The 13,063-nt window shown below is 34.8% G+C and overlaps 1 protein-coding gene across 1 annotated transcript; it reads right to left on the bottom strand.

Moving 5' to 3' along the window:
* Positions 1 to 5,028: 5,028 nt before the first annotated feature.
* LOC113502623 (zinc transporter ZIP9) lies at positions 5,029 to 12,519 on the bottom strand. Its single transcript, XM_026884275.1, has 6 exons — positions 12,205 to 12,519; positions 11,328 to 11,523; positions 10,556 to 10,666; positions 7,230 to 7,368; positions 6,343 to 6,461; positions 5,029 to 5,985 (listed from the first exon to the last, which is right to left on the bottom strand). Exons 1-6 carry the CDS (start codon positions 12,298 to 12,300, stop codon positions 5,765 to 5,767), a joined length of 882 nt encoding a protein of 293 aa, XP_026740076.1. The 5' UTR covers positions 12,301 to 12,519; the 3' UTR covers positions 5,029 to 5,764.
* Between the last annotated feature and the right edge of the window lie 544 nt (positions 12,520 to 13,063).

Raw genomic sequence — 13,063 nt, 5'->3', positions numbered from 1 at the left:
CATAATGTGTATCCGTATTACACAATTTTTTTGAAGTTGCCTCAAAAGTTCACTCCAACGCTCAATAGATGGCACTATATTAAGTGAAACTGTTCATAATAGAAGTTATTGAGATTAGACAAATAGCTTTAACTTTAAAAAGACATAAGAATAAGAAATTATTATTAAAACATTGCTCAATTAGGTATGACTATACACCGTGATTTTTTAGTCGTCTTACAAAAGCAGCCCAGTTCATGTATCCAATGACTAGAACACGTTCATGATAAAAAAATAGGTATTTATGAGATTTGAATAAATTTAAAATGCAATTTTTATTCAATATTATGATGCAATTCGTAGTTTTTTAGAAACACAGCTCTGTTGCGATCGCGGTCCGAGCCTTGTAACAATGGTGAGGGGAGCGGGCGGCGGCGTTTTTATCATTTTTAAGAATATATTTTAGATTTCTCTTGTTCAATTTTTCTTCGTACTTATTATCTTAGTTGATGATAAAAAAATAAAAATCGCGCCTAGGGGTATTTTACGTCGGATACATGAACTGGGCTTCTTTTGTAAGACGACTAAAAAATCACCGTGTATATATTTTTAATTTCCGTCAGGTAATTTAATTAGATATTGACATTGGAAACGTATTTTTTATTTTATGCCGCAATGGAAATTTGTTTAAATGACAGTGACAGAAATTTACGCGTGACTTATGTGTATTAATAACCTATATTTTAAGCAGTTTTTCATTATCAATTTGTATTGTTCAGAAGATAAAGTCAAAAGCTGAGTATGTATGTTCGTTACCTCTTAACACTCAAACGGCTGGACAAATTTTGATAAAATTGGTTAGATATAACCGACATCCATGAAAGTGAATGTTGGGAAAAAATGTTTTTTTATTTATATACATATCTCATGAATCTTAATATATTTATACTTTATATACCCAGTCGTAAACAATATCAATTATGTATTAGCGAGCAAAGCCGTGTGATTAAGTTAATTATAAATAAAAATAAAGTATTCTTCGTAATTGTAACAAAGAAATTAATAGAAATTTGATTTTCTAGTAATGTTGTTTTATTGTAAGATTTTTATGTAAGTTAATATTTAGATTGTGATTATAATAGTAATATGAGATAGTACAGTTAGTAAAGTTTGGAAATATATCTTTTATATACTGTTTTTTTCTTTAAAACACACCCATAGGCACTTTTTCTGCTTGGCAACACAAGTCACCGATATGAAGACTATAGCCTCCGACACAGGTAAACTTCTATGAATTTTCAATTAAATACAAAATAATACAATCGAAATATTTTAACCTCAGATAGGTAGAACCTGCAAATCCTGACAGAACGCACTAGTTGCTATGCCAGACTTCTTTTAATACAATAGTTGCGTTTTAGCAGTTCAATCCTTGTGTCGCGGGAGTTTCACAAACATTCAAGTCACACGCATCACGCACCCAGACTCAGGACAAGCATTCGTGGATCACACAAATGCTTGTCATACGCGGGGCTCGAACCCGAAAAACGCCCCGTCCAGTGGATATGGCGTGGTCACCTTAACCACTCACAGCAAAACCAGTTTTTAACTTGCAACATTTTGAACAGAAACACTTGTAAAACAAATAAAATAAAATACCAATATTATAATACAAGCACTTTATTGATATTTACAAAATAATCGTAGGTACAGCACATATACAAATTAATTATTTACATAGAAACAACAAGACATTGTACATTTATACATATTTATGCATACATATATTAAAAAAGCCATGTTGGCACATTATTGCTGACATTTACAGACAAAAACATACTTTTCTAAGAGATTATACATTTTCGAAGACATTTCTTTTTATTTTTAGAGTTCTTTTCACCAAAATCAAGATATAAGAAACCTTTTCAATTTCTTTGATTGTTAGAAAATCAATTTTTTTTTAATAGTATGTGGAATTTTTCATATACTCGTAAAATACCTATTTTGAAGGTATTTTGAACTTAAGGAGTATTAGCTAGATCGAAATTTGGGCAGTGATTATACTAAAAATAAAAATAAGACAAAAAATATAATTAAACATAAAAATTCAGTAATAACCACACAGCCAACTTTATAAGCCGTATTTATATATTTATTTCTATTTTCTAGGCAAATAGGCCTATTAGTAATATTAAAATAAATTCAAAGAGAGAATTCTACAAAAAATAATTTCATCGTCTACTTAAAATTTTCACTAAAATATAATTTTCTATTATAAAAGAAACAGAAAAAATCTTGCTATATTAAAAAATAAAATGTTTAATTCTATAGAAATAAATATATTGAGTTTTCATTTTGAGTTGCAATCCAACAACTTGATACTGGTACCAGACATTCATTTTAAAACTAGCGATTACTGGCAACAAAATAGTTGCACAACAGTCTTGCAACTATCTGAAAACGAAACTGTTTTGTCGCCAACGATGCAGCTATGATCTGTGAAATGTCGCCAAGAAAACAATTTAGTTTAAAGATAGTTGCAAGATTGTTGCACAACTATTTTGTTTGCCAGTGACCGCTGACTTTTAAATGAATCACAATTTCAGTTGACAGATGAAAGAAAAATTTAAATATAAACTGAATTGTTCATTATATGCACTTTGATGTCATTTTATCGTTTTAACATTTTCAATTCAGTCGAATATTCCTAATAAATACTTGGGTTTTAGATTTTTCTAATCTATTTACCGACTGTTCGCTTCGGGGGTTTGTAGATAATAAATAAATCGACCAAGAACGTTTCAAATCGATATTATTTTAAACTAGTTCTAAAACTAATCGCACAACAATTTGTCCGTTACATTTGTTGAACATAAGAGGAATAAATGGAAGTGCCGTTTAAGCCTCGTGTCGGTAATAGGAGGACACCATCTACTTTGAAAAAACTATGGAATTTATTTCTATTATCGGGAAGGTTTCACAAACATTCAAGTCACATGCAAAAGAGACAAGAACTTAGAAAAATATCCAGAAAGTGGTTTGGTTCTGTTTTAAAATTTGATTCGACAATGTTACATCGCATTAGAATAGAAAACTTCAAATGTATATGAATGACATTCCTCTTCGACAAGTCACGTGACTTTGACTTGTCAGTTCAATACATTTGAGGGATTCGTCAGCGTTAGGGAGGAGATGTGTAACTTGGCTACAGAAGCTGGAATGCTGCAGAAGGCACTTCCATCAAGTTGTCTATGATCTTAGGTTTCATTTAATCACTTATATTTTGAGGCAAAGACTGGACTCATTCTTGCATTATAATATCAGCCTAAACTAAAGTCTACCAATGGAACTGTCGCAGTTGTGGAAGAGAGAAAGCTATACTCTTCCTATAGCAACATCTCGCTTTGACAACTTCAAGATTCTGACTCTAAACAGTTTATATCAAGCACTGATAGTTTTAATTCTCACATTTCGTCAAAATAGTATGTTATTTAAACTTTTAAAATGAAATTTATCACCAGGTTGTTCAAAAACGTGTATTCAATTAAAACACAAAAGTGTGTTATATAATATATGTATATTACAGCTTCTGTGTTACGGAAGGCATGTGACAATGTGTGTCCTGCTTGTGATATCTCTCCGGTCGTGTCCATTTCGCTATGAGAGTGCGGGAACAGAGAGTGCAGCTGTGTTAGCACACGCGTCTACTATAATATGTGTTGCAGATGGGCCGTGTCTTGTAACACTATCCCTGGTGGAATTAATCCTCATTATTATTTATTAAGATTTTGAACTACATGGTGATTATAGCGATTTCATCTAAAGTTTATTTTTAACAGTGAAAAATAAAGTAACGATTATAAAAATAAAATCATTATATCTTCAACAATTTATCTACTAGAAAGCTATTATATTTAAACGGTAATGAGTTCTAGAACATACAGTACAAATATTTTGTCATTTACTAAAATGCAATAATTACGCAATCACCAAATTTAGACAATATGGTGATTTAATTTAATTATCTATTGGTGATATACAAAAGCGCTTATTTATTTATTTGACACTAAGTATACAGTACTTAGTGTGCTAATTCACGAGTATGTATTAATCACCAATTGGTTCAAAAAATAACAACTACTACCTTTTTAGTACTTGGTTAAATTCTGCCTACATTCACACAAACATCAAAATAAATGAAATATAACTGAAATTTCTATGTGGCAATTAAATTAATTAATTTAACTTGGCAACAATTTTCAACCAATTTTATTTTACTAGTAAAAATTTTCTACTTAACAAAATCAAGATTTCACATCGCATTTTCAAATGTATTATCTTTTTAATTAAATGATTTCTGCAATTTGTAATTTAGTCGTTAGTTTGCGAGGGGTTGCTAAAACTAAACCCAATGCACATAGCATTTATAAATTTATAATTTATTCAATAACAGTTGAATCACGCGTATGTATCGGGATCGCCCGACTAGTTTCGGACCCAACCGGAGTCCTTAATCATGAGCAGACGTGTAAACCATTGTTAAATTTATGATTCCGCCTTACTAAAGTTATGATAATAATATAACATTTATATTATTGTATACTTAATATGTCTTTTTGATTTATCAATTTCAATTATGATTTGGCAAATTGCAATATCGATAACAGCTGTAGCTATATTTCAATTTGGGTAATAAAGTCCAAATCTTAATTTTTATTTGTTTTTCTCCACGTTCAAAACTATATTTTTCATTTAATCGACTAATTCAGTTAGTCTGATAGATAATCGACTAAAAATCGAAATTTAATCTAATCAACTATTCTATACATTGGAATTTCGCTTCATTCGATCAAAACTTAAAATTAAGAGGCTTTTTCTATTTAACTTTTCAATAAGCTTTCATAATAACAAAACGGAATAAAAGACAAATGTATGAAAGTGACATTTCTTTTTCACAATTCAAGGACTTCTTATCGTATGGTGGATGTACAACCTGGTGTCAGAGTGTAACCCGCCCGTAGTCCTCTGACGTGACGCAACACACACTTGAAACATGCTCACGTGTGTCGCGCCTCACGATGTTTTCCTTCACCGTTTTCAACAAGTGATTTTTACTTTATAATACACACATGATTTCGAAAAGACATTAGTGCGTATCGGGATATGACCCTACGACCTTTGATGTGGCAATTCCATAATCCTACCACTAGGCTATCACTGATGTCAGTGACAACTAGTCACGTGACATGTCACTGATACATTTGAGCTTGTATATCGATCAATATTTCTGTTTCACTTAAAATGCTTGTCAACAAAACGTTTCAAACCAATGCGTCAACGATCAAACGAGTTTGATGAAAACCTAAATTGCGAGTTTGAGTCAAATATGTTTGAAAGGCTCTGGGACGTTTAAAAAAGCCGTATACAAGAACTATACTGAGTTAAGTAAAGTTCTAAGATCTCAATTTGTCTTTTCATTGAACTTGAAAATGAACTACTGACTTCAAATAAAAACTACTGAGCTAAACCTGATGAATTTTGTATAGGATTTAAATGACAGCTATATCACTTTAAAAAAATTATCACGAAAATCGGTTCATCCAGTCCAAAGTTTTGAGGCAACATACATACAAAAAGACAGACAAATTGAGAGCCTCCTATTTTTTGAAGTTTGAAAAGACATTCACACTGGACATTTTACCAATACATTCTTAACGGGTAAACAGTAACAGCTGCTTAAAACTCCACTTAAAATTAAGACTAACACACAAACCTCGTATGTTCATCAGTGTTTATGCCCCATAGTCAACAGCAAGGGCATTAACGCCCCGACAGTTAAAATAATCATTTCTGATAGAAGGAGTCCGCCGAAGCCTTTTTTGGGGATCACACCGTCCGCCATCGGGAGGAGGGAATGGGTGTGGGATTGGGGGTGGGTTAACTCTGGTAGCACGTGGACCGTCGCCACGTATAGGAAGGTGCCGGCCGAGAATAACATGGCTATACCTGGAATAGACGAAATAAATATTAAAACGTATGTGCAAAAAAAATAGTTTATAGTTATAGTAAGGTCAACCAGACGAGATAAAGAATGTAAACAGATTTTTAGGGGTTCATAATATTTTTATTTGAGAAAAAATTAAGGAATGAACTTGTTCACGACATGGCGGACCAAATGTTGACAACTGCCGTACTGACAGCTTAAGTACAGGGATAATAGTCCCTCGCTATCGCAATGTAACTCAGTAACGGTCCGCTTGTTTACGTTTTTTTTCTCGTCTGGGTGGCCTTACAATAGATTAAAAGTTAAATTAGTTTATAACCAGGATTAAAATATAGGATAAAATATAAATAATTGCTTACCAGTCGCGTTAAAATCGCTGAGCGTTTGCTTGCTCTCGTTGCCAATACCGAAGTAGGTAAGCAACGCGAGCAAAGGCGCGGCGCATGAGAATATTAACAGGTGCTTTCTTATCCTATTCCTGAAAAAAACAGAGAAGTCTTATTATTCTAATATTCCACAACTCCCACACAACGCCATCTAGTCTCAAACTAAGCAAAGCTGTTATTATGAGTACTAGACAACTGATAAACATACTTACATACTTCTAAATACATACATAATATAGATAAGTAACACCCAGACACAGAACAAATGATCCTGCTTAATATAACACAAATATTTGTCCTGGGCGGGAATCGAACCCACGGCCTCCGGTATAGCAGTCAGGGTCACTAACCACTAGACCAACTATAGCCATAGCTTCCGAACAGATTGAGCGATTTCAATTTTGTTTGTATTATACTAAAGGTGAATTATGTGCAAATATTCTTAGGAATATTTGATAAAAATAGGTCGAACCATTTCAAATATGTGCTGGGTTATTGTCAGAGATTTCGAATTTATCTTGTTAAAATTAGGAACTTGAAACATATTTTATACGTTACAAAATCTATATAAATAAATATGATATTCAACATTTTTACCTCACAGTACTCATTAAAAAAAATTGCTTAAATTAAAAAATTGCAACTCTAAGACAATTTTCACAATAAATTTACGGTCATAGTGGTTTCTTAGGTTTACGCGAATGTTAGACATTGAAATGAAACGACGAGTCTGCCCGTGACCATGATACCTGCAAAGGTGTCGAAACGTCGGGAACTAAAACCAAAAATTAAACCGCGATAAAATCCGTAAAAGTCGTTTCATTTCAAAATTTACGGTCAGTTACATTCAGCATACTAACCTTTCCAATCCAGCATGTAGCAGGAAAGTGACCAGGCCGAAAGCCGCGGGCGCCTTGTGCAGCATAATAGCCAAGAAGACGATCAGCTCAACGTCAGCGTGTGACGTCGTCGCAGCCGCACCTAACGCTATACCGTCCGCTAATGACAAAAGAAAAGAAAATAATATTAATAGATGTAAAGTATCTACAACCCCACGTTTTTTAGTTTCATTCTATTTAAATTATCAAAATCGATTCAGTTTTGATAGTTGTAAATTGCATTGTCACCTAGGAAGCGGTGGCGAGACGACCTTAACGCTTACCACGCAGGCTGGTTCCATGCGGCCTAGCATAGAGAATCGTGGAAGGATTTGGGGGAGGCCTTTGCCCAGCAGTGGGACACAATGGGCTAGAGAGAGAGAGAGAAATTGCATTGCAATCGGGTTTAAAGCTTCCCTGAAAATTTCATCAAGCTTATCGCGAAGTTCCTCAAAATTGAGTTACAAAAATCCAACCGGAACGACAAACAAAGAAGAAAAGCGAGTTTATAAAAACGTAGGAAAAAAGTAGTTACATTTATATCACCATCATTGCCCTTTTTTGGATAGGAAATCACCATATGACTTCTGCTTTGGGTTGAGCGAAAAGGAGTGTCAGACTCCTACTGACTAAAACCCACCGATGTTCCTTCTTTTGCCCTTCGTGTACCGGGACCACGATAACCCTTTCGGACAACCCGCTACCCCGGCAGGCATCAGCCTTACTGGACTCCACAGATATTGCTTACAAGAAACACTCTTTACAGCCATATCGTCTTTCACACAATCCATCCATCGTTCCTTTGGTCGTCCTCTTCCCCTATATCCATCCACATCCATACTTAACGCCTTCCTTTAGGCTAAGTTACTAAGAGATACCAGCAGTGGACAACGGCCTATGCTACGAATATATTAGCTATTATTCTGCCTACCCTCTTCAACCACAATTGCTATAATAAAATAACAATTAAAAAAGCAATTACTGTGACTAAAGATGAAATTAAAAACTAACAATCTGTATTTTTATTACTATTCCGTACAATATACCCAATTGTATTGGTTGAAAATAAGTACGATAATTAACTTAAGCGCTTTGCAATAAGAACGATATTAATGTAAAGAGTAAGCTCGCCTATGCGTTGGATTGTACATATAAAGAACTGTTATTACATAGCTTTTAATCTTTAAATGGTTATAAATCAATGAATAAAAATTGTTTATTATCAAAAACAAGACTTTTTTTGCCCAACAAATGCTTGCCTGAATGACCATAAAATCCATAGACGCTTAATACTCAGAGTAATTCTGTCAACTCTCTGAGATGGACGAAGCGGGGTACTGCATTCTGATTGGTCTTTATTTCGAATTACAGGAATAAACATGGTTCTCTGTATAAGATATTTATAAGCCTGGTGTGTATTGAATGGCATTTCGAATGCACAAATAGTCGAGTGGATGAAGTCACCACGCCAAACCCTCTGTCTCAAGCGACGTGTAGGGGTTCGAACCCCGCGATAGACAAACTTTTGTGTAACAGGTCATGTGAAACCCCCCGCGATAGAAGGATAAAATTCCTTACAGCGGGAGCCATTTTTATGTGGCAATACGTTAAAATTCATGACGTTCTGCTTGGCAACGGGTAGACAGACAGCAATCAGGACAGACAGCAGTACCTTAATAATAGGGTTCCGTATACATAAAAAGCAAATGTCATTTCAAAAGCGACATCGCAAAATGATCGCTATCGCATCGCTTTTGCGTACTAGGTAACACAACAGCGGAAGTAAGATAGCAGCTACTATCAAATACGTTGTACTATTTGTATGACAAACACTTATTTATCTAATCAGAGTCAGCCAAGGTTTTGTGCGTTAATGCATTTAATATTAAGTACAGCATTAGTTTTGAGATCTAGTTGAGATTTTACTGGCTTCTAACTACTCAATACCTATAAAGACTGTCAAAGATATACGAAAAACCACTACGTGCAAGTTGGACTCGCGAAACTTTAGATTCCGTACAAATAGGCGAAGAATTAAATGTCAAAAATTTATAAAAAATGCTCATTCAACGAATTAATAAAAATATCAACAGTTGCCTAGACTAGAATTTATATTTTATTGGTATAGCGGAAAGAGAAATACATATCAATAAAATCTATAACTATCTTCCGGTTCATGAGATACACTCTGGTGACGGACGGACAGACAGACAGCGTTACGATTAGAATTACGTATTTTTTATACTTGAAAAACACCCAAAACCCATAACTTATCATGCCTTCATTACTCAGTCACCCATCCACAGACCAACCTCCTCGACCGTTGCTTAACCCGTGAAAAATCGATCCAGCTGTTACATAGCCACGTGCCATTAACTATAGGTATTACATAAACCGTTCTGATAACACATGAGTACATGTTAAGTTAGTAATTCAGTTATCAGGGTGAAAATCATAACAAGGCACGCTTTCTGATCACGAAGATAAACTCAATTCCGATTGCTTAACTATTTCGTGTATCACGTGTGTGTTTTGTAAGACTGGGTTTTGATATGCACTGGCTAAGACTGAGTCTAAATTACTTTGAATTTGAAAACGACCTAAAAATCCAGTTCGATCGAGAATCCGAAGGTTTTTTTGAAAAGCCTTTTTCTGGTTACGGCAACCGGACTTAGGAATTTAATCGTTGTGTCTTTACTTACATTCAAGGTTACCAGACTTAAAAAAAAAGTATTCGTGGATCACAAAAATGCATGTTTTACACGGGGCTCGAACCCACGACACGTCCGATTATAGGACCCATGGCGGGGGACCACATACAGTGCTCTATGTTTTTATAACAACTATCGTGAGACTGATTCATTATTAAATGATGTAACGGTTTACCCACGCGTATTTATCGGGGTAGCCCGACTAGCTTCGGACCCAACCGGAGTCCTTAATCATGAGCAAACGCGGCGGGAGTCGAACTGACTCGACTCGCGAGTCGCTAGTCGGGCTACCCCGATAAATACGCGTGAGTAAACCGTTACATCATTTAATAGTGCTCTATGTGTCCCCAATGTGGTCCCGTATGAGGCGAGGAGGCCAACGCTTTTTACATCTCCTGCCGGGGCAGCGGGAACGTCCGAAAGGGTTACCGTGATCCCAGTACACAAAGGGCAAAGGAAGGAACATGGGTGGGTTTTAGTCAGTAGGAGTCTGACAATTCTGCTCAACCCAAAGCGGAAGGGGTCATTTGATGACTTATCATGCGGAAAAGACTTTTGATTCAGGTTGATACTGACGGTTTTCCTGAAGATACTGACCTGCCGCGTGGACAACCAGTCCCACGGTTGCGGTGACGTTCTTCTCAACTGGGTTGCTCTGGTCATTGAACCTCGTCGACATCTGGTCGACCAGCAGCATGAAGACGAACCCTGGAAGAGACGGATACTGTATTGATTTGCTTGCAAAGAAGTAAGGTTCTGCAACGATGTACAGCTAAAAACAGTGAAGGAAAACCGCATAATGGTATATAGAACATATCCTCTATAAATGGGCTATATAACATTGAAAAATTTATTGAAATCGGGCGTATTTTTCGTGAATTTAGCACTTGCAAAATAACAAAACCTTAAATTATATCTATAATAATATTAGTACAGTTAATATTTAGTACAGACTAGATAAGCCGGTAAACTATGTACCGCCTAACAATGCAGTTAAAACGATATTTTTTTGCTACTTTTCCATATTTTTTCGCTTTTCAAATCTTTCTTGGACTAAATAAGCCAAATCAGTTCAACCGTTCTCGAGTTTTAGTAAGACAAATAGCTATTCACCCTTACTAATATTATAAATGCGAAAGTAACTTTGTCTGTCTGTCTGTTACGCTTTCACGTCTAAACCACTGAACCGATTTTAGTGAAATTTGGTACAGAGATAGAGTTGACCTTGAGAAAGAACATAGGATAGTTTTTATCCCGGACTTTTGAAGAGTTCTCTTAGTAACGCGATAGAACCGACTTCGACGCGGGCAACGCCACGGGCGAAAAGCTAGTTTTTATATATTATATAGAGAAGAATAAAACCACTTACCCAACACCAAAGAGATCCCTATAACAGAATGCAGATCATCATCGTGACTTGGAGGTTCCGCTGTGAAGTCCTTTGTGACCACCGTCGGGTGTGATCGTTCACTGAATAGGGACCGAACACCTTCCGGGATGATCACCGCTAGTGCTGTGCCTACGAGGAGGCCGGCTCCAAAGACCGTGACTTTTTGGAGCTTGTCCTGCAACAAGGAAAATTAACATCATTTACTGTGTTAACGTAATTGGTAATCTGTGTTAGCATAAATAAATATATTAAGCTCATTTTGAAACGCTGGTGAGCAGAGGCCTCTACTGTTCCTTCCATTTTTTTCAATCTTTATCTGGGCCAATGAAACTGACTTGGGTTTGAAATTTGGTCATAGAACTACTATAAAATAAGTTATAAAATTAAACAATTCATTCAATCTCGACAATAAACACATTATTGTAGTTTATTTTATTGATTCAAAATAAAAAGTGTTTTACATAAGTTTTTTAGAAAGTTGTTTCATTCCCTTTTACCTTTGTAACAAATATAACAATAGATTAAAATATATTATGTATTCGTTGAGCTTTGTGTATCAATAAAGGAATAAAAATATCGTATGAAAACGAAAGCATGAAAAATACGCACTTAATTTTTTGCTAATTATTTATTCATACATTCATAAATCTTAGCGTTTATGATTTTAATTTATCATACAACCTGATTAGTTGCAATTTTCAGTCGTGGAAATACTTATAACGCAACTAAGTGTTAACAAATTCAGGCAAATAGTTGAAATTTTGCAACAACAACAAAAATTTATGGATGACAGATGGACTACGATTTCATGCATCTAAGTAGCCTTAAAACATCAAATACGAAAAGTGTTCCTTACCTCAGACATGGTAACGTTCAGGGGTATACTTCCAGCTACATAGGACCCCACTAACATTACCAAAGCAAGTAAAATAAGAACCCAAGTTCCATCCATACTTGGTAGATTTTATTTACGCGATTAACCACAAATATGTTCGATTTACACGGAGTGTATGACTTGAAAGCTGCACTATTTTATTATCGCATGTTTAATTTACATGGTCCGGTTGATTAGTATCCTCGTTTACTGATAATTTCATAAAAATTGTTGTTTCAACATTCAGCTAAGCCTGTATTGGCCAAACTCTTTGACAACACGACAATTTTTATTTTTCTGTCTTTTTATTGATTCAGAATATTAGTCTTTTTAGTCTGTTAGAGTCTGATCAAACTCTGAATATAGTAGTGATTTGATTTTGATGTTTTGTAATTAAGTAAAATTACAAGACATCAATACTTGGCTAGTATCGTATTAAAGTCAAGAATTAGTCTTTCTTCACACTGTAAGATAAATATATTTTTAGATATTATTTGTTATGTTAAGTTATGTCTAATTAAGGCAGTCAACTCAAAAACGGCTCGTAACCTTATCGACTTGAGTCGTTTACGGTTTTTTTATTTATATTGTAACCAATACTATTACACATAAAATTATTTTCTTATCACGATCATTATCATACTTTTTTGAGATATTTTGAGGCTGAATATGGCCAAGTTAAAAGTCAGTGGAATCGAACGTTCTATCAGTTACCTAAAAACTTAAGTCCTGAAATATAGGAATTTTCCATTTATGACCTATCGAAGAAGAAAAAGAAATCTTTAAAAACCTCTCATGCTCATATTTAATCATTGAAGGGAACGGTATCCAATTTTATTAT

The sequence above is a fragment of the Trichoplusia ni genome, chromosome 17, assembly GCF_003590095.1.
Source record: "Trichoplusia ni isolate ovarian cell line Hi5 chromosome 17, tn1, whole genome shotgun sequence".
Classification (NCBI taxonomy): Eukaryota; Metazoa; Arthropoda; class Insecta; order Lepidoptera; family Noctuidae; genus Trichoplusia; species Trichoplusia ni.
This window is presented reverse-complemented; position numbering and strand designations above follow the sequence as displayed.